This window comes from Mustela erminea, chromosome 21, assembly GCF_009829155.1.
Source record: "Mustela erminea isolate mMusErm1 chromosome 21, mMusErm1.Pri, whole genome shotgun sequence".
In the NCBI taxonomy this organism is placed as follows: Eukaryota; Metazoa; Chordata; class Mammalia; order Carnivora; family Mustelidae; genus Mustela; species Mustela erminea.
In genome coordinates this window covers 5,425,807-5,448,164 of record NC_045634.1, presented here as the reverse complement: position 1 = coordinate 5,448,164, position 22,358 = coordinate 5,425,807, and the positions used below count along the sequence as shown (strand labels likewise).

General features: G+C 36.9%; 2 protein-coding genes across 12 annotated transcripts in view; both read left to right on the top strand.

The window, feature by feature from the left end:
- The window catches only part of ADAM9 (ADAM metallopeptidase domain 9), a 147,957-nt gene extending 142,483 nt beyond the window's left edge, over positions 1 to 5,474 (top strand). The window contains exons 21-22 of the mRNA XM_032329020.1: positions 2,331 to 2,398; positions 4,015 to 5,474. Of these exons, the coding sequence (XP_032184911.1) occupies positions 2,331 to 2,398; positions 4,015 to 4,108 (162 nt within the window). The 3' untranslated portion in view covers positions 4,109 to 5,474. The remainder of the gene's footprint in view (positions 1 to 2,330; positions 2,399 to 4,014) is intronic.
- A 2,517-nt stretch (positions 5,475 to 7,991) lies between these two features.
- Positions 7,992 to 22,358, top strand: part of LOC116581844 (disintegrin and metalloproteinase domain-containing protein 32-like) — a 195,478-nt gene continuing 181,111 nt past the window's right edge. For 10 of the 11 annotated variants that reach the window (XR_004282259.1, XR_004282260.1, XM_032329135.1 and 7 more), the window contains exon 1: positions 7,992 to 8,218. Coding sequence is in view for 9 of the 11 variants with exons in the window: in XM_032329135.1 (XP_032185026.1) it covers positions 8,161 to 8,218 (58 nt within the window). In the remaining 2 variants the exon portion in view is untranslated. Of the gene's footprint in view, positions 8,219 to 8,488; positions 8,665 to 22,358 lie in introns of all 11 variants that reach the window. The other variant, XM_032329132.1, reaches the window with a different exon arrangement.

Here is a 22,358-nt window from a genome sequence, read left to right as displayed (position 1 = left end):
TTCTATTTTTGGGACTGATTCAGTTTCCTCCTTGCCCCATTTCATTTTTCCCCTCTGCTTGTTTTTAGATACATTGTTAGATAAATTAGATTCAAATCCGTTGGTCATTTATGATAGTTTCTTGTAGCTTCATTATAACTTTTAAAAGCACTCATTTCTTTAAACATATAAAAATACCTACTTTTTGTGCTTTATCTGATCATTTTAATGTGTGTAGTCTTGGTTCTGTTGTTATTTCTACTGATTCTTGCAATGGCATGTTTGCTAGTGTGCTTTGTGATACTGATTGTAAACTGGCAATCTTTTGAATTTTATATGGAAGAATTATTTCAGTCTTGAATTACAGTGAGTTCCTACAGAGAGTGTATGTATTTCCCTTGGCTACATGCCTGGGGGCATGGTCCATCTTCTGTGCCTTTAAATTAAAATTTTTGTTGGTGTTTCTTTGGGTCACACAAGTGTTAGGAACTCTGGCCCCCCAAACCTTTGAGAGGATGGTTGTATGGTTAGAAATTCCCCAGGGAGATAGTTTTCTTTTATTTGCCTTCTACCAGTACCAAGGTCTGTTTAGGCAGTTTCTCCACTGTTCTTTGGGTCAGATGTTTCTTTATTAAGTTAATCCAGTGAGGATATTGCCTGTTAGGGGCCTCAGCTTTCTGTTTTGTCTTTAATTCAGCATTCCATCCAACTCAGGCTTCAGGTTTTGTCTTCTAGGTCTATATATTACCTGAAAACATATAATGTAGCCCACCAAGGATGGAAGATATTCATAGGACAAATGCTGTTACGTACTCTGGACTCTTTCATACTTTCTTATTTTGGGGGGTTTTTTAGATGTTTCTTATTCCCTAGGAACTCATTCAAGCATTGAAAAATTCCTATTAATATTTTAACCAGCATTTTAGTTCTCTCTACTTGGAACATTTTAGTCCACTGTTTGTGAGTAACAAGCATGTATCCCATGCTTTTAATAACTGTATATGTATGAGTCCATCTTATGGATTTGTCACAAATCTAAAAACCAGTTGTTCCAAATCTTGTTACCACAGAAAAATGCAGCATCAAGGATCCTTCTGAATACGTCTTTGGATACATGTAAAAGTATATGTCAGATAAATTCCAAGAAGTAGAGTTTAACTATCCTTTTAAAACACTGCTTCTGTGGGTTGGTGGAAAAGGGAATGGGATATTTTCTTATGTTCCTTCTCTGTTTTTACAGTATAAGCAAGTATTCTATGGGGCAAAATAATAGACTACCTGTTCTACAGCAGGACCCAGAGAATGTTCAAGCTCTTCCCCAACGCTGTGCATATATATATATATATATTTTTTTTTTCTTTTTTCTTTTTGGAGATAGAGCATGCAAGTGGCAGGGGTGGGGTGGAGTGGGGGGCAAAGAGAGAATTTTAAGTAGGCTCAATACCCAGCACTCAAATTCATGACCCTGAGATCATGACCCGAGCTGAAATCAAGAGTTGGATGCTTAACCAATTGAGCCTCTGAGGCTCCCTACACTCGGCATATTTTGCCTGTCAAATAGCTTTAGGAAAGAACAGCAGATAGCAGACAATGTCGTGGTCAAGATCACATCATCGGTGATTTATTAATTCCATCTGATCCTCCCTAACTTTTCCTAATGTAATGTGAAATGTGAAAAATATTCTTACTTTTACTTTCTTATTTATCATAATCTCTCATTTTATTATAAAACTTATTTCAGTTATCTTGTCAAAGAAGGAATATCATGAATCTCAAAATTAAGGGTTGTAAATTAGGAGTATTTACAGTACTGGTTAGGTACCAAACAGATTTGGCAATACATTTTTGGAAGATTTTATTTAAAATATGTTGGTAGGGACACCTGGGTAGCTCAGTCATTTGAGTGTCTGGCTCTTGGTTTCAGCTCAGGTCATGATCTTAGGGTCGGGGGATTGAACCTTGTACTGGGCTCTATGCTCAGCACGGAACCAGCTCGAGATTCTCTCTCTCTCTCTCTCTGCATCTCCACCTGCACACATGCTCTCTCTCTCTCTCAAATAAATAAATAAGTCTTTAAAAATAGGTATATTGGTATAGCAAATATGTTATCTTTTAACTAATGTAGTTGACTGGAACCAAGATTATAAATAGTATTATTGAATTACAAAATATAGCCTGAAAAAAGTTAAGTATTCTACATTCAGTGGCAAAGATATGTTGAAAATGCAAAATATTTTTAAATACCAGCATTGTAAATCATCTACTCACTGATTTAAAATATATCGATCACTTTATGTATAGAAAACATATTTATGAGTGCATTGTGGTAATAACTATTTTTTCCTTTTTAGCCTATCTATGCAAACAGATTTCCAGTACCAACTTATGCAGCCAAGCAGCCTCAGCAGTTCCCATCAAGGTCTGAAGTGAATTCGCTTAGATTACTTTACCAGAATAAAACTCAGGGTTAAATTAAATACAAATATTTGACTTTTGTATTTAATTTAGTACAGGGTATTTCTTGCCAGTGGTTAGATAGAACACAATTTTTAGAAAAGTTTTTAAGAACTTCTTATGTAAGTTTTGTCATATTAGTGCAGTGTCAACATAAAATTTTAAAGAAGCCTGAGCAAGACGAGCAAATGATGCTGCAGCCTTTGGTGTATGTAAGATTCAGCAGCAGGGGCCTTTAACATATCCAGCAATGGCACACCAGATGGGTTAGACCAGCCCTCCTATTAGGGACAGCTAGAAAAGCTAGACAGTGTAAGAAAATACATGTTTGAAGGCCTGAGAGAACTACCAAGGAAATGAGGAGGAAGTGTGTGGGGGGCCCAGGAAAGGAGGCAGTCTAGACATAATCCCAGCTGTTGGGGAACACTTTTCTGTCCTGGAAGTGTCTACAAATTCTGAACATGAGAACTGAGAGACTAGGAAGCTGAGGAGAGCTTGCAACAAATTCACAGGGCTGAGGGGACAAAAACTGGGGCCTAGCCAAGGAGGAGGTAGCCTGGTAATCATCCCAGGCACTGTGTTGGGACCCAGCAATAAGGATAAACTAGATCCTTAACTTATTTCAACAATTTTTTATGTTTGGCTCCAGTCAAAAGAGCAGATCTACAAGAAAAGAAAATGTGACTAAAACAAGAAAAGCCACAGATGACAGAAACAAACTCAGAGGGTAATCTAGTGAGGAGCATTATCAGACACAGACTTTAAAATGACTAATGATTATGTCATTAAGTTAATAGTTAAGTTTGAGCCTTTCAGCCCAGAACTACAAACTTTAATGAAAGAATCATATGTGAGTTCTAAAACAGAAATATCTTTCACTTCTAAATGGATGGGCTTAAAATCAGCAAGGAGGAACATTAATTATGATATTTTGAAATATATAAAGTGCATCTTATCCCTCTCACCCCCCGAAATCCTTCAAATTGCAACTGAATGGCAACATTGAGGAGTGTCCTCCTGTAGAACCTTTAATGTAATAAGAGTGGCTGCAATCAAGACAATTATATAAATTGTGAGAGAGATTCACCAGGTAATGTTCTGGTGTGTTAGTGGAGTAGAGGAATACTAGAATTGAATGAAGAGGGTGAGGAAGGGTATAGAGGTGAAGGACATGTATAGGAGTCATGGCAGGTTTGATTCTCAGAGTGGATGTTAGTTTTGAATGGGTTGGAATTTCAGCTTTATTTGTGTACACGGAGCTAGTGAGCTTACTTGTCTTTTATAGTTTTCAATTTCGTGTGCTATTCCTTTTAAAAATATATAAACCAGAACCTTCATATATTTTTGATTATATAGACTACCATTACTCTATTATGATAGTTACGCCATTTTAGATGCCGATTGCATCCTTTAACCATTGCATATAAGATGTATAATAATCTCAGAATGTAATGTACTTCTAATGTACTCTTAAGAATTGTCAGCAGTGTTAAAGATGGTGTTACATTGGGCTTGTAATGAAGTAGTAGTATTTTATTCAGTTGAAACACATAATTAAATGTCTTTTTTTCCCCCTCACAGGCCACCTCCACCACAACCGAAAGTATCATCTCAGGGAAATTTAATTCCTGCTCGTCCTGCACCTGCACCTCCTTTATATAGTTCTCTCACTTGATTTTTTTTTTTTTTTACCTTTACTTTTGCAAACATCTTCAGGGAACTGAGCTAATATGTTTTTTTTTTCCTGATATTTTCTTGAAAAGCCTTTCTTCCTGCTGCAACTATGAATGAAAACAAAATACTACAAAACAAACTTCGCTAACAGAAAAAACAGAAATTGAGTAATGGAAATTGAGAAATATAAGAAATGCAGTAAAAAGCCAGGGCATTTAGAATAACATTTCCATTTCCACCACTGAATAAGTCTTACTCAGTCATTCTGTGAGGTTAACCCACCAAACATGGATTATGTTATTTTAAACATGGTATTGTAATGATTCTTAAATTACGTTTTGTCATTAAGTGCTTAAATGTAATTCTGAATTTTGACCTTAGTTGCCATTAATGTAGTTTCTGGTTGAACATGTGATTATCTAATACCTGTGAAAACTAATTAGCTGTCAGTAATATCTAATATTTTTCATCTTGCACGGACTAATAATCATCATATGCTAGAATCTTGTCTATCTCATTCATTACACAAATAAAGGAATATTCTGTCTTCAGAAGAATGCGCAAAACCCACAATTTATATATCATCATCTTGTTTTGAGAGTACAAAGTATACTAAAAGTGTGTATGTGTGTATTCACACACAGTTATTGTCTTCCATTTTTATGATTATTCTATGGATAAATGATTTCATGGATTCTAGAGATAATAGAGTCTATGGGTCTATCTATGGATAATGAATATTAGAAAAATTAATTTAATAATAGAATTTCTATTACGAATCATGTTAAAGCATGGCATTCTTTTACAGTGGCATTATTTTAAATAAATTAAACTTTAAGGTACGGAGTATTTAATAGAACTAATCAGATATGCTGTTGAAACCTTTCTGTGACAAAGCAGGAGCTCTTATAATATTCAGTCAAATTGAGATGTCATAAAACCACTTGAGAATTTCATGAGCACTTTAAGTTTAAAATCTGAAACTTCAAAGCTTGCTATTAATATGATTTAGAATGTTTACATTTACTAAGGTGTGCTGGATCATGTCTCTGTTGTAACTAATGTTTTCAAAGAAATTAGGCTGGAGAAAAGAAGTTAGAAAAGGTTTTTCTTAGATAAAGCAAAAAAAACTAGTGAAGTGTGTAGGAGTTAACTATTCCAGCTGTGTAAAAAATGAATTTTTACTTGGGAAAAAATGATATGGATGGTGAAATTTTAAACACTCAAAAAATTTTCATAACCTTTCATAATAAAATTTAATAATAGGTTTATTAACTGAATTTCATTAGTTTTTCAAAAATTTTTGTTTGTGTATATATACATATACAAATATAACATTTGCAGTAAATAAAAGACTTGAAATTCTGTTTTGTCTCGCCCAGTAACTTCCTAAATATCCAGCTTTTTATAACCTAATTAATTAAAACATCATACTATTTCTAGATAAAACTACTAGTCAAACTTTTAGATATTATCTCACTAATTTTCAGACTTCTGCCAAATTGTGCACAGTGCCTTTTTTGTTATTAAAGGAAAACAGATTAGTTTTGAAGAAGACAGATGTTTAAGTTCTTTGAAGATTATACATTATTTTAACAGTCTGGTATATACTAAAAATTACATATAGGATGTGGGTGGACAAATACTCAGGCCAGGCAGTCCATAAAAAAGACAACAGGATATAAGAAATATAGGGGAAATTTGTACTTCAGTGTATGCATTGTCTAGAGTTTAGACAGAACTCACCTTCCCTGGCTATAGGCTTCCATAGGAACTATTTTACAATAATAAAATAGTTTTATCACTGTAGATAACTGATGGGAATGCAAAGTAATTCTTGTCCATAGATATGAAAATTCTGCCCTGCAGAGGTTCAGCTGACATCCCTCCCTGTTTTCCTCCAGTAACACATTTAATTGAATATTCCTGATCTTTGGCTTTTCCTTTGAGCTGGCTTTAATACCTCACCACTTTACTCATTAATGAAGTAAACACAGTCTTTAATGTATGTTCCTTTTTTAAAAAAAATTGTAAACAATCCCAAATGAAGATTCTTCATTTTATTTAAATCTCTGAATGAATTAATATAAGACTAAAATATTTGTGTCTTTCTCTAATATAGTCTTAATTTTTGCAACTGTAATTTGAATCACTGAAATCTTGGTTATATTTTAACTATATAACTGAAAGCCTCAGAATTAGATAAATCCTTGGATTTTTGAGTATTTAGAAAGTTTTTCTAAAAGACTTTGATCAGTCTGAACTTCCTTTACTTTTGTATATATGTTTTCCATGCTTTTCAGCTAGGTTTTCCTTGATTTATTCCGGATTGCTGTTAAAAATTGTTAAGTTTCTTGGCCGTAGATGTCACTTCAAAATTTGCAAATATTAAGGGGCTTCTTTGCCGCCTGCTAAGGACATTTTATTAATTAGATCAGTTATCTGTGACTTTGATATCACTGTTTGACTATATGGTCACAAAATTACCTTGCTCAGGATTTTGCATTTTCCCTTCTCTCAAGCATATGCCTGGGTCTCTAACCATATAGTTAAGCACAGCCCAAGTTTTCTAAGCACAAATCCTATTATATTACATTCCATAAATGTTTACTGAAACTCTACGATCTTGCAGCTGTCATTAAGCACTGTGATGCATACGTTCTGGATCATACATCTAACTCCTGTTCTGGAGAGAACTATATACACAAGAATATTATAAAGTCTGCTCTATTAAAGATTTAAACAGGAAAGGTTGAAGAAGAGAAACAATAAATAAACCAGAATTTCATTCAAAATACTTACCACTAGTTTACAGGTCTAAGTACTTACTGTAGTTGTTTTTCTAATACTATGAAGAAAGATGAAACCAGCTTTTGACTCAACTACTGCCTAGAAACAGTGTTAGTCTAGCATTGGCTGTTCTGTTGGGATACAAGCTGAGTGTAGATTTTTGCTGCCTTGTTTTTGCTCATGCTAATCCTTTTTAGGTTTAGATGGTCCTGTTGAATTTTATGTATCAGTAAAATCGCATCAAAACTGTTTTAGATCTAGTGATTCCCTAAAAGTGAGCTTTTCTGTGTTGCCACCCAGCCTTTCAGTTTCTGTGTCTGCCTTTCTGTTAATAGAAGCATTATCTATTAATTCATTCTTTGGTATTTCAAAAGAATTAAAAGATAGTGCATATGCTGGAGACTGGAGGTGAGGGAGGAGGCATCGCAGTCCCAGGGAATAAGGCCATGTTTATTAGGAAAGACTAGAAGTCATAGTGGCCAAAGGATCGGGGTAGCAGAAAATAGGTGTCAGTTTGGGCTTGGAATTTAGCAAATTTTTCTACTGGGACATACGTACTGGAACTCGGAGAATCTTTCTCCATCTCATTCACTACATGCGTAAGTTTTCGCAGTACTGAGAAGGGGTTGAACAAGAGAATGGTATCCTGTGAGTTCTAGCCAAGGGCTTGTGAAGAACCAGATTGATTGGAGGAAAAGTAGACACAGGTATGGGCGAAAACAACCGTGGCTAACTCTTTTCAAAGATAACAGACTCTCACGTTCCCCTTTTTGGAATCTTTTTCACATTTCTGCCCCCCCCCCTTTTTAATTTTAAGAAACCCGGCTTTAGTAAATAATGAGTGTGTGCGTGCATATAGTTTTAAATTCAGAAAGTACTGCACGATCGTCTTTTTAAATACCTGGAAGCTGTGCTACAGAACAGACTACAATCAGTGCGTTAGTTCTTTCAGGTTGGTGGGGGGCCGCGACTGCGACGGCGGGGGCGGCGGGATAAACCCGCGCACGGCGCGGGCTCTCGGTCGGGCCCGAGAGGTTTAGGCTGGAGGCGAGGTGGGCGCTCCCTGCCCGCGACGAGCATCCCCGTCGGGCAGGGAGCGCCCACCTCGCCGCCTAAACCTGCCTGCCCGGCGCGCCCGTGGGCGCAGCGGCCTCGCGAGACCTCCGCCCCACGAGCGCGCGCGGGTGCGCGGCGGCCGCGGCGTTTCCGAGCGCCGCCAACTGTCGCCGGCTCAGTCGGCTCCCGGAGCCCAGGAGCCACGCCATGCCCCGCCTACTGCTGCTGCTGGCTGGGCTCCTTGGCTTGCTGGCTTCAGGACCCGGTAAGGCCGCGGAGACCTTGTTACACGAAGGTTTTTCTCTCCCTCCTCTCAAGAAGGATCTGCTTCCGTCGCATGGTGGCCCGGCACCATTGAGGTCCCCGCGGTAGCCTTGGGGGGGGCTCTGTAGGGATGGAGAAGGGACTCCCCAGAGGGAAAGAGAACCTTGATGAGCTCAAGGACAAATCTCTTTTTGGAATCTGGGGTGGGGGTGGCCTTTCTTGTAGGTCTTTCCTGCACTTCACAAAACTGCCCCAACGTTTCTTGCACCAGAAGCAGCACCCCAGAGCCTTCTTGAACTCCACTCAAAATCCAGACGGAGACGGAAACAAAAGCAGTACTGTCCTCCCATACCATTTGTTCCGACGTAACGTGTCTGGCATACCTGCGAAATAATTTGTCCTTCAGTTAAGGGGAAAAAATGCAGTGTCTCCTGTGCTGTGACAAAGGTATATTATGGCAGGATACAAAGAACCGTGTAAAGAAGCCTCAACATTTTAAAATATATTAGGGGTGGTTTAGATGCAAGCAAACCTTTTAGATACGTTCTTATTTTTCTTCCCTTTTTATACACTGTTCTGATTCTTGCCCTCCTGTGTCAGGGTCAGCGCATGGGGTGTCTTTTTTCCACCATCCGCCCAGCGTCCCCTTGTTTGGAGGTACCACAGTTTATTTAGCCAGTTCTTTATTAATGGACTTTTGGATTGTTACCAGTCTTTCTGCTATTGCATGCTGTATTAGTGACCTCGAGCTGCCATAACAAAATACCCTAGTCCAGGTGGCTTAAAGAACAGAAGTTTATTTTCTCACAGTTCTGAAGATAGGAAGTCAGCCCAGGATGCCATCATCGTGGGGGTCTGGTGAGGTCTTTTCCTCCTGGTTAATAGAACATTGATTTCTTGCTGTGTACTAAGATGGCCTCTTTGTGGTGGGGGAGAGAGCAAACTCTCTCTTCTTACAAGGGCACTAATCCCTTCCGGAGAGAGCCACCGTCATGGCCACCCCTAGACCTAAATACCTTCTGAAGGTCCCATTTCTAAATAACATTACATTAGGCTTAGGACTTCAGCGTGAAATTCTGGGGGGACACAGATCTTCACCATAACACACAATATTTTAATGCAGTGGTTTGCAAACAATTTTTCTTTACCAATTATAGAAATTCTCAAAGAGCTTTGGCTTACATTTTATGTCAGTTAATATCCATAATTTTGGAAATTAATATAGAAATTTAAGAATTTTTATTAATTCACTTAAAAATGACAGTAACAGGGGTGCCTGGGTGGCTCAGTGGATTAAGGCCTCTGCCTTCGGCTCAGGTCATGATCTTGGGGTCCTGGGTTGGGGCCTGTGTTGGGCTCTCTGCTCAGTGGGGAGCCTGCTTCTCTGCCTGCTTGTGATCCATAGTTGTCAAATAAATAAATAAAATTCTTTTTAAAAAATGACAGTAACAGATCTATTATATGTAACATAAGTTACACGTGTAAAAAATAACTATCTTCTGAAACAAGAAGAATTTAGAACACTGGCATGATTTTAGATTTTTGCATCTCTTTAATGTCTGGCTTAATAGATGATAGCTAGATTCTCGTATCTATTTCTACATTGAATCTGTTGCTATGTATATGAAGAAAATCCAGCTTATATAGTTGGAAAAGGGAAGAGTATTTTAATAGCCTTTTCAGATAATTACCAGTATCCTTTGGATACTACATCAATACTTGACAAATGGTAAAACTTAGTTGCAGTATAGTGTCTAAAAAATGTCATTGAACTTTTCAGAATATGTTCTATTAAGAATTCACGGGATCTTGAACTCTGGATATTTTGCTCATGAGTTTTTTTTTTTTTAATGCAGTACCTTTGTTTTTTAATTTTTAATTTTTAAAATTATAGTAAAATGCACTTATCAAAATTTATCATCCTAACAATTTAAAAAAATGAATAAACTTGTTTTTTTAGAATGTTATAGGTTCATAGCAAAATTAAGAGGAAAATATAGAGACTTCCCATACATGCTATCCTTAGACATATACTCCCTCTGCTATTGACATCCACGCATTTGTTACATTTGGTATTTTGTTAAAATCGATGATCTCACAGTGACATTATTATCACCCAGAGTCCATAGTTTACCTTAGGATTCACTCTGCCCGTGTACATTCTTTGAGTCTGACAAATATATCATGACATGTATCCATGTCATGACATGTATTGTGGTATATAGAGTTGTTGCAGTGTCCTGAAAATCCTGTGCTCAACCTGTTCATACTTCCCTCTTTCTTAACTCCCAACAACACTGACTTTTTTTCTGTATCTGTAGTTTTGCTTTTTCCAGAATGTCATATACTTGGAATCATTCATATTGTTGTTGCTTTTTTCACTTAGAAATATACATTTAAGGTTCCTCTGTGTCTTTTCATGGCTTGATATCTTACTTCTTTTTAGGACTGAGTATCATTTCATTAGCTGGATATACCAGTTTATCCATTCACCTACTGAAGGATATCTTGATTGCTTGCAAGTTTTGGCAGTTACGGATAAAGCTGTTAGAGACATCTATGGGCAGGTTTTTGGTTTGGACAAAGTTTTCAACACTTTTGAGTAAAAACCGAGGGGTAGGATTGTTGAGTATGTAAGAGTATGTTTAGTTTTGTAAGAAACTATACTGTAAGAGTATGTTTAGTTTCGTAAGAAACTGCCAAGCTATCTTCCACAGTGGTTATATGATTTCGCACTCCCACCAATGAAGGAGAGTTCCTGTTGCCTCCCATCTTTTCCAGCATTAGGTGTAGTCAGTGTTACGGATTTTGGTTATTTTAATGGGTATGTAATGGTACCTCATTTTAATTTGGAATTATCTAATGACATATGATATAAAACATCTTTTCATCTTATATGCCATCTCTCTCTCGCTCTCTCTCTCTTTTTTTTTTTTTTTGATGAGATGTCTGTTCGGGTATTTTGCCCATTTTTAAATTGGGTTCTTCATTTTCTTATTGTTGAGTTTTAAGAGTTCTGTGTGAAGGAGTGCCTGGGTGGCTCAGAGGGTTAAAGCCTCTGCCTTCAGCTCAGGTCATGGTCTTGGGGTCCTGGGATCAAGCCCCACATCGGGCTGTCTGCTCAGCAGGGAGCCTGCTTCCCCCTGCCTCTCTGCCTACTTGTGATTGCTCTCTATGTGTTAAATAAATAAAAATCTTAAAAAAAAAAAAGTTCTGTGTATATTTTGAATAAACAGTTTTTTTAAAGAGATTTTTTTATTTATTTGTTTGATAGACAGAGATCACAAGTAAGCAGAGAGGCAGGCAGATTGAGAGGAGGAAGCAGGCTCCCTGCTGAGCAGAGAGCCAGATTTGGGGCTTGATCCCAGGATCCTGGGGTCATGACCTGAGCCCAAGGCAGAGGCTTTAACCCACTGAGCCACCCAGGCGCCCCTGAATAAACAGTTTTTTAATCAGATACGCCTTTTGCAAATATTTTCACCTAGTCTGTGGTCTGTGACTTGTCATCTTATTTTCTTGACATTGTCTTTCGCAGAGCAGAAGTTTTTCATTTTTTTAAAAAATTTATTTATTTGACAGAAAGAGATCACAAGTAGGCAAAGAGGCAGGCAGTGGGGGGAGAGGCGGGAAGCAGGCTCCCCACTGAGCAGAGAAACTGATGTGGGGCTCGATCCTGTGACCCTGAGATCACGACCTGAACCTAAGGCAGAGGCTTAACCCACTGAGCCACCCAGGCATCCCAGAAGTTTGGTATAGCTTATCATTTGTTTCTTCATGCATTATGGGTGTTTTTTTTTTTTTTTTAAAGATTTTATTTATTTATTTATTTGACAGAGAGAAATCACAGGTAGATGGAGAGGCAGGCAGAGAGAGAGAGGGAAGCAGGCTCCCTGCTGAGCAGAGAGCCCGATGCGGGACTCGATCCCAGGACCCTGAGATCATGACCTGAGCCGAAGGCAGCGGCTTAACCCACTGAGCCACCCAGGCGCCCCATTATGGGTGTTTTATCTAAAAAATTATTGCCATACCTAATCATAATTTGTATTTTATATTTAAGTCTCTGATCCATTTGAGGTTGATTTTAATGAAGTCTGACTTTTTTTTTTGCATGTGGAAATTCACTTGTCCTAACACCGTTTATTGAAAAGACTATCTGCTCTATTGTATGGCCTTTGCTCTTTTATCAAAGATCAGTTGACTATATTTATGTAGGCTTTTTATTTTTTTCTGGGCTCTTTATTCTGTTTGATTGATCTATTTATTTATTCTTTGACCAGTACCACATTTTCTTGACTACTGTAGCTTTATAGCAAGTCATTTAAGTAGATTATGGCAGTCTTCATCTTTATTCTTCTCCTTCAGTATTGAATTTGCTATTCTGGGTCTTTTGCCTCTCCATATAAACTTTAGAATAAATGAGGTAATGGGATTTTCGTTAAGATTGTAATGAATCTATAGAGTCAAGTTGAGAAGAACTGACATTTTGACAGAATTGAGTTATACTCTCCATGAACATGGACTAATCTAAGTCATTTTTTTTGGATGCTCATATAAATGACATTGTATTTTAAGTTTCAAATTCTACTTGTTCATTGCTGATGTGTAAGAAAGTGATTGATTTTTACTATTAGTCTGGTTTCCTGCGAACTTGCTATCTTAACTATTTTTAAATGTATACAGGTCAGTAATGTTAAGTACATCCACATTATTGTGTAACTTATCTCTAGGGCCTTTTTATCTTGCAAAATGGAAGTGCTATACCCATTATACAACTTATAAATTGTGATAAAATATACATAACATAAAATTTACCATTTTAACTATTTTCTCACGGATTTTTATAGTTTATTGCTTTTTAAGTAGAAATTAATTGACGAAAATATTTATATTCAGTTACCCTTTATTTTTGTAGATTTTTTCTAGCTTTATATGTGAGTCTTCTATTTCCTTATGTTTTTGTGTTATTATCCTTTGTTTCAGTGTGAAGAGCTTTCTTTAACATTTCTTGTGAGACTGGTCTAATAATGATGAACTCCTTTAGCTTTTGTATGTCTAGTCTGCTGTTAAACCCCTTTACTGAAATTTTCAGTTAACTTATTGTATTTTTCATCTGTATGCTTTCTGTTTGGTACTCATTTTAACCATTCTTCAGTACAGTTTAATGGCATAAAGTACGTTCACATTGTTGTGTAGCTGTCACTACTATCCATCTCTAGAGCTTTTTTCATCTTTCTGAGCTGAAACTCAGTACCTATTTTACACTAAATCTTCATTTCCCTCTCCCCCAGCTCAGAGAAACCACCATTCTACTTTATGTCTCTGTGGACGATAGTTAAATTATAGTCGGTACCTCATATAACTGGAATTGTGGAGTATTTTTCTTCTTGTGACTGGTTTATTTCACTTAGCATGGCTCCCTCAGTAGTCTTCTATGTTGTAGCAGGTGTCACAATTTTTAAGGCTGAGTAATATTCTATTGTGTGGAATATAAATGGATAAATATATATTTCATTTTGTTTATCCATTCATCTGTAGATGGATATTTGGCTTGCATCTTCTTTTGGGATATTGTGAGGAATGCTGCCATGAGCATATATGGACATGTACTTGTTTGAGTCTCTGTTTTCAATTTTTTTGCAAAAATATTCAGAAGAGCAGTTGCTGAATCATATGGTAGTTCTATTTTTAATTTTTTTGAGGAACTGTCACACTGTTTTTCATATTGGCTATACAATTTACATTCCTACCAGCAGAGTACGGAGGTTCCAAATTTACACATTCCTTCCAACACATGTTATTTTTATTTTTTTTTATGATTATAGTCTTCCTAGTGGATATATCGTGTTATCTCTTTTTGGCTATGATTTGCATTCTCCCAGTGATTAGTGATATTGAGCATCTTTTCATGTGCTTATTGACCATTTGTGTATCTTTGGAGAAATGAGTGTTCAGTCTGTTTTTAAAATTGATTGTTCTTTTTGTTGTCAAGCTGTGAGAGTTCTTTTTATATTCTGGACACTAGACCTATTTCAGAGAAATGATTTGCAAGTATCTTTTCTCATTCAGTAGGCTGTCTTTACTTTCTTGGGAGTGTTCTTTGATTCACAAAAGTTTTTAATTTTGATGAAATCTAGTATATGTATTTTTCTTTATATTGCTCGTGTTTTTGGTGTCATATCTAAGAATCCATTGCCAAATCTATAATCATGAAGATTTATTCTGGTCTTTTCTTCTAATAATTTTATTGTTTTATCTGTTAAATTTAAGTTGCTGATCCATTTTAAGTTAATTTTTTATATGGTGTGAAGTAGAGTTCCAGCTTCATTCATTTGCATTCATAATGGTTTCTGTTTATTACTAAAATGCTTTTGACCCATTGAAGTCTATTTATGCTAATATTAACATAGCTACATCAGCTTTCCTTCAGCTAACATTTGCTGTAAATACATATTTTCTCTCCTTTTTTCATGGTGCATTCCTTAATGCTCATTGAGTATCCACCTTTTGCCTACATTTCTCGGCCTTTTCCCAAACTATCTCTTGCTTATGAGGTTAAGAAGAAATGATGTGTGCAATTTTTGGATCAAGGCAATTAAGAGTTGGTCTCCTTCTTCCATCTCTCTTTTCTGATGCCACAGTCATCTTTGAAGCCATAAGCTGAGTTTATGGTGTTACCAGTTGGAGGGAACCTGGATCTTTGAGTCACTACTTCAGTGAGAGCTCCTGGTGACCCTCATCAGAATTTACATGAAAAACAAATAAACTTTTATTGTGTTAAGTCACCAAGGCTTTAATATTTTCTTTATTATCATTCCATAACCTGGTCAGCCTAAATTGACATATATAGAAATTGAAAAGTGTTGTCATACCAAACTTAAAATAGATGTCCTTGATTGACCAGCTGGTCAATGAATAGTGGGTAATGGATAGTAGATGACAAAAATTGAAGTCATAAGAGACTCTTACTCTCAGGAAACAAACTGAGGGTTGCTGGAGGGGAGGAGGGTGGAAGAGATGGGGTGGCTGGGTGGTGGACATTGGGGATGGTAATGTGCTATGGTGAGTGCTGTGAATTGTGTAAGACTGATGAATCACAGACCTGTACCCCTGAAACAAATAATATATGTTAATAAAAAAATTGAAACCATCTGGAAGTTACAAAACATTTCATAGTTTTATTTCATAAAGTTACAGTAAACTGTATGATTGATTGCATTCTACAGAAGTTAGATAACAGAATGTTATCTTTCTGCAGTGGAGGTCAGTTTAATTACCCAGATTTGGCAAAGTGTTAAGAGAAGGATATAATTTCAGCAAACAATTGGCCAGTTTGCAAAAAGAAATGATAGGGAATAAATCCAAAAAATTAGGAACCTTTCAGGATTTTAAAAGGTGACTGATTCCAGATTCTAAATAGTTAAGAAATGGAATTTTAAAAAGTTTGAATACCAGTGTGTCAGTAAAACTCAATTAGATAAAGTTACTCAGGGCAGAGCTCTAATTAAGGGTATGGATATACGTTTTTCTAGATAGACTCAAAGCTGCCATTATTAAGTTGAAAGAGGGAGAGAGAGAGAGAAAGAGACATGAGAGGAGAGGAAGGGAGAAATAAGAGTTAGGCAAAGAAATTATTGGACATAAAATATTTGCAAATCATTTGTCTGAAAGGGGCCAAGTAACCAAAATATAAAACACACAGAAATAAAGCAGATTTGAAAATTATGACTTTAAAAAGTTTTATACAGTTTTAAAAGTATGTAGTACTTATACTGAAAGTGACTATTTAAGAATTAAAATAGCCCTTGGGCCCTGAAATTTCCAGATGCAGGTAGTGAACTGGAAAAGCCATTCAGCTCTCAAGGAAGGTATATTTGTATTTAGATCTATTATGATATTTTATGCTTTCTATGTCTTATGCTTTTTATATGAGGATATTTAAAAACTCATTTCCAGTCTTACGTGTTTTGTATTTCTAATAGTAATATAACAAAGTCCAAAATTAAGAATGTAACATCTTCCAAAAAGACAATGACCGTAAAAAGGTTTCAGACATCACCCTCATCTTCTTACATATTATTGTTATTTAGTATGTAGTGCCATTTTTATTTATTGTTTCTGAGATTAGCCATCATCTCTATTCCTGTTTACTCAGTTAGGTTTGCTTTAGATTTCTCCCTTGTTTACTGCTTTCTTTGCTTACTTTGTTTCTAGCACTTCTTCCTTTCCTAGCTTTTTTTGTAAGAATTCTGAGTGACAAAATGTCTGCTGTTCACTTGGAAATATCTTTATATCTCCTTCATTCTTTTTTTTTTTTTTTTAAAGATTTTATTTATTTATTTGACAGAGAGAAATCACAAGTAGATGGAGAGGCAGGCAGAGAGAGAGAGAGAGGGAAGCAGGCTCCCTGCAGAGCAGAGAGCCCAATGCGGGACTCGATCCCAGGACCCTGAGATCATGACCTGAGCCGAAGGCAGCGGCTTAACCCACTGAGCCACCCAGGCGCCCTCCTTCATTCTTGAATGAACAATTTTGCTTGGTATGGAATTTCAGGTTGACAGTTATTTTTCCAGTAGCACTTTGGAGATATCACTCCATTGCTATTTGACCTCTACTGTTTTTTTTTTTTAATTTTAATTATGGAAATTTCAAAGAATTGCAAAAGTAGAGAAGTATAAAGAGCCCACCTTCAACAGTTATAAACTCCTGGCCAGTTCTTTTTCTTTTTGTGTTCCTCAAAACTTCCTGTGTTCCATTTTTGAAGCAAATTATAGACATATCATTTAAACTCTAAATATTCCACTATTTATTGCTAAATGACAAAAAAATACTTTTGAAATATAACCACAGTACTGTGATCACACCTTAAAAATTTTTTTTTTGAAGATTTTATTTATTTATTGGAAGACAGAGATCAAAGTCAGCAGAGAGCCTGATGCGGGGCTCAATCCCAGGACCCGGGGATCATGACCTGAGCTGAAGGCAGAGGCTTTAACCCACTGAACCACCCACGTGCCCCAGATCACACCTTTAAAATTAAGAATTTCTTGTATCATCAAAATTCTAGTCAGTTCAAATTTTAGTTCATTTAAAATTTTTTTAAATTATTTCATTATTTTCAAGAGGTTTTTTTTTAATTTTTATTTTTTATAAACATATAATAGATTTTTATCCCCCGGGGTACAGGTATGTGAATCGCCAGGTTTACACACTTCACAGCAGTCACCATAGCACATACACTCCCCAATGTCCATAACTCCACCCCCCTTCTCCCAACCCCCCTCCCCCCAGCAACCCTCAGTTTGTTTTGTGAGATTAAGAGTCACTTATGGTTTGTCTCCCTCCCAATCCCATCTTGTTTCATTTATTTTTCTCCTACCCCTTTAATCCCCCATGTTACATCTCCACTTCCTCATATCAGGGAGATCATATGATAGTTGTCTTTCTCCGCTTGACTTATTCGCTAAGCATGATACCCTCTAGTTCCATCCACGTCATCGCAAATGGCAAGATTTCATTTCTTTTGATGGCTGCACAGTATTCCATTGTGTATATATACCACATCTTCTTTATCCATTCATCTGTTGATGGACATCTAGGTTCTTTCCAAAGTTTGGCTATTGTGGACATTGCTGCTATAAATATTCGCGTGCACGTGCCCCTTCGGATCACTACGTTTGTATCTTTAGGGTAAATACCCAGTAGTGCAATTGCTGGGTCATAGGGCAGTTCTATTTTCAACATTTTGAGGAATCTCCATGCTGTTTTCCAGAGTGGTTGCACCAGCTTGCATTCCCACCAACAGTGTAGGAGGGTTCCCCTTTCTCCTCATCCTCGCCAGCATCTGTCATTTCTTGACTTGTTAATTTTAGCCATTCTGACTGGTGTGAGGTGATATCTCATTGTGGTTTTGATTTGTATTTCCCTGATGCCGAGTGATGTGGAGCACTTTTTCATGTGTCTGTTGGCCATCTGGATGTCTTCTTTGCAGAAATGTCTATTCATGTCCTCTGCCCATTTCTTGATTGGATTATTTGTTTTTTGGGTGTTGAGTTTGCTAAGTTCTTTATAGATTTTGGACACTAGCCCTTTATCTGATATGTCGTTTGCAAATATCTTCTCCCATTCTGTCAGTTGTCTTTTGATTTTGTTAACTGTTTCCTTTGCTGTGCAAAAGCTTTTGATCTTGATAAAAGCCCAATAGTTCATTTTTGCCCTTGCTTCCCTTGCCTTTGGTGATGTTCCTAGGAAGACGTTGCTGTGGCTGAGGTTGAAGAGGTTGTTGCCTGTGTTCTCCTCAAGGATTTTGATGGATTCCTTTCTCACATTAAGGTCCTTCATCCATTTTGAGTCTGTTTTCATGTGTGGTGTAAGGAAATGGTCCAGTTTCATTTTTCTGCATGTGGCTGTCCAATTTTCCCAGCACCATTTATTGAAGAGGCTGTCTTTTTTCCATTGGACATTCTTTCCTGCTTTGTCAAAGATTAGTTGACCATAGAGTTGAGGGTCTATTTCCGGGCTCTCTATTCTGTTCCATTGATCTCTGTGTCTGTTTTTATGCCAGTACCATGCTGGCTTGATGATAACAGTTTTGTAATAGAGCTTGAAATCTGGAATTGTGATGCCACCAACTTTGGCTTTCTTTTTCAATATTCCTTTGGCTATTCGAGGTCTTTTCTGGTTCCATATAAATTTTAGGATTATTTGTTCCATTTCTTTGAAAAAGATGAATGTTACTTTGATAGGAATTGCATCAAATGTGTAGATTGCTTAGGTAGCATAGACATTTTCACAATATTTATTCTTCCAATCCAGGAGCATGGAACATTTTTCCATTTCTTTGTGTCTTCCTCAATTTCTTTCATGAGTACTTTATAGTTTTCCGAGTATAGATTCTTTGCCTCTTTGTTTAGATTTATTCCTAGGTATCTTATGGTTTTGGGTGCAATTGTAAATGGGATTGACTCCTTAATTTCTCTTTCTTCTGTCTTGTTGTTGGTGTAGAGAAATGCAACTGATTTCTGTTGTGCATTGATTTTATATCCTGACACTTTAATGAATTCCTGTACAAGTTCTAGCAGTTTTGGAGTGGAGTCTTTCAGGTTTTCCACATATAGTATCATATCTTCTGCAAAGAGTGATAGTTTGACTTCTTCTTTGCCGATTTCGATGCCTTTATTTTCCTTTTGTTGTCTGATTGCTGAGGCTAGGACTTCTAGTACTATGTTGAATAGCAGTGGTGATAATGGACATCCCTGCCATGTTCCTGACCTTAGTGGAAAAGCTGTTTTTCTCCATTGAGAATGATATTTGCGGTGGGTTTCTCCATAGATGGCTTTGATAATATGGAGGTATGTGCCCTCTATCCCTACACTTTGAAGAGTTTTGATCAGGAAGAGATGCTGTACTTTGTCAAATGCTTTTTCAGCAACTATTGAGAGTATCATATGGTTCTTCTTTCTTTTATTGATGTGTTGTATCACATTGATTGATTTACGGATGTTGAACCAACCTTGCAGCCCTGGAATAAATCCCACTTGGTCGTGGTGAATAATCCTTTTAATGTACTGTTGAATCCTATTGGCTAGTATTTTGGTGATAATTTTCGCATCTGTGTTCATCAAGGATATTGGTCTGTAGCTCTTTTTTTGATGGGATCCTTGTCTGGTTTTGGGATCAAGGTGATGCTGGCCTCATAAAATGAGTTTGGAAGTTTTCCTTCCATTTCTATTTTTTGGAACAGTTTCAGGAGAATAGGAATTAGTTCTTCTTTAAATGTTTGGTAGAATTCCCCTGGGAAGCCATCTGGCCCTGGGCTTTTGTTTGGAGATTTTTGATGACTGTTTCAATCTCCTTACTAGTTATGGGTCTGTTCAGGCTTTCTATTTCTTCCTGGTTCAGTTGTGGTAGTTTATATGCCTCTAGGAATGCATCCATTTCTTCCAGATTATCAAATTTGTTGGCGTATAGTATGTTCTTATAATTGTCTGTATTTCTTTGGTGTTGGTTATGATCTCTCCTCTTTCACTCATGATTTTATTTATTTGGGTCCTTTCTCTTTTCTTTTTGATAAGTCTGGCCAGGGGTTTATCAATCTTACTAATTCTTTCAAAGAACCAGCTTCTAGTTTTGTTGATTTGTTCTATTGTTTTTTTGGTTTCTGTTTCACTGATTTCTGCTCTGATCTTTATGATTTCTCTTCTCCTGCTGGGCTTAGGGTTTCTTTCTTGTTCTTTCTCCAGCTCCTTTAGGTGTAGGGTTAGGTTGTATACCTGAGACCTTTCTTGTTTCTTGAGAAAAGCTTGTACCGCTATATATTTTCATCTCAGGACTGCCTTTGTTGTGTCCCACAGATTTTGAATTGTTGTGTTTTCATTATCATCTGTTTCCATGAATTTTTTCAATTCTTCTTTAATTTCCTGGTTGACCCATTCATTCTTTAGAAGGATGCTGTTTAGTCTCCATGTATTTGGGTTCATTCCAAATTTCCTCTTGTGATTGAGTTCTAGCTTCAGAGCATTGTGGTCTGAAAATATGCAGGGAATGATCCCAATCTTTTGATACTGGTTGAGACCTGATTTAGAACCGAGGATGTGATCTATTGTAGAGAATGTTCCATGTGCACTAGAGAAGAATGTGTATTCTGTTGCTTTGGGATGAAATGTTCTGAATATATATGTGATGTCCATCTGGTCCAGTGTGTTATTTAAGGCCTTTATTTCCTTGTTGATCTTTTGCTTGGATGATCTGTCCATTTCAGTGAGGGGAGTGTTAAAGTCCCCTACTATTATTGTATTATTGTTGATGTGTTTCTTTTATTTTGTTATTTATTGGTTTATATAGTTGGCTGCTCCCATGTTGGGGGCATAGATATTTAAGATTATTAGATCTTCTTGTTGGAAAGATCCTTTGAGTATGATATAGTGTCCTTCCTCATCTCTTATTATAGTCTTTGGCTTAAAATCTAATTGATCTGATATAAGGATTGCCACTCCTGCTTTTTTCTGATGTCCATTAGCACAGTAAATTCTTTTCTACCCCCTCACTTTAAATCTGGAGGTGTCTTCGGGTTTAAAATGAGTTTCTTGTAGGCAACATATAGATGGGTTTTGTTTTTTTATCCATTCTAATACCTTGTGTCTTTTGATTGGGGTATTTAGCCCATTAACATTCAGGGTAACTATTGAGAGATATGAATTTAGTGCCATTGTATTGACTGTAAGGTGACTGTTACTGTATATTGTCTCTGTTCCTTTGTGATCTACTACTTTTAGGGTCTCTTCTGTTTAGAGGACCCCTTTCAATATTTCCTGTAGAGCTGGTTTGGTGTTTCATTTTTGTTTGTCCTGGAAGCTTTTAATCTCTCCTTCTATTTTCAATGATAGCCTACCTGGATATAGTATTCCTGGCTGCATGTTTTTCTCGTTTAGTGCTCTGAATATATCATGCCAGCTCTTTCTGGCCTGCCAGGTCTCTGTGGCTAAGTCTGCTGCCAATCTAATATTTTTACCATTGTATGTTACAGACTTCTTTTCCCGGGCTGCTTTCAGGATTTTCTCTTTGTCACTAAGACTTGTAAATTTTACTATTAGGTGATGGGGTGTGGACCCATTCTTATTGATTTTGAGGGGGGGTCTCGGTACCTCCTGGATTTTGATGCTTGTTCCCTTTGCCATATTGGGGAAATTCTCTCCAGTAATTCTCTCCAGTATACCTTCTGCTCCCCTCTCTCTTTCTTCTTCTGAAATCCCAATTATTCTAATGTTGTTTTGTCTTATGGTGTCACTTATCTCTCAAATTCTCCCCTCGTGGTCCAGTAGCTGTTTGTCCCTCTTTTGCTCAGCTTCTTTATTTTCTGTCATTTGGTCTTCTATATCACTAATTCTTTCTTCTGCCTCATTTATCCTAGCAGTGAGAGCCTCCATATTTGATTGCACCTCATTAATAGCTTTTTTGATTTCAACTTGGTTAGATTTTAGTTCTTTTATTTCTCCAGAAAGGGCTTTTATATCTCCCGAGAGGGTTTCTCTAATATCTTCCATGCCTTTTTTGAGCCCGGCTAGAACCTTGAGATTCATCATCCTGAACTCTAGCTCTGTCATATTACCAATGTCTGTATTGATTAGGTCCCTAGCCTTTGGTAC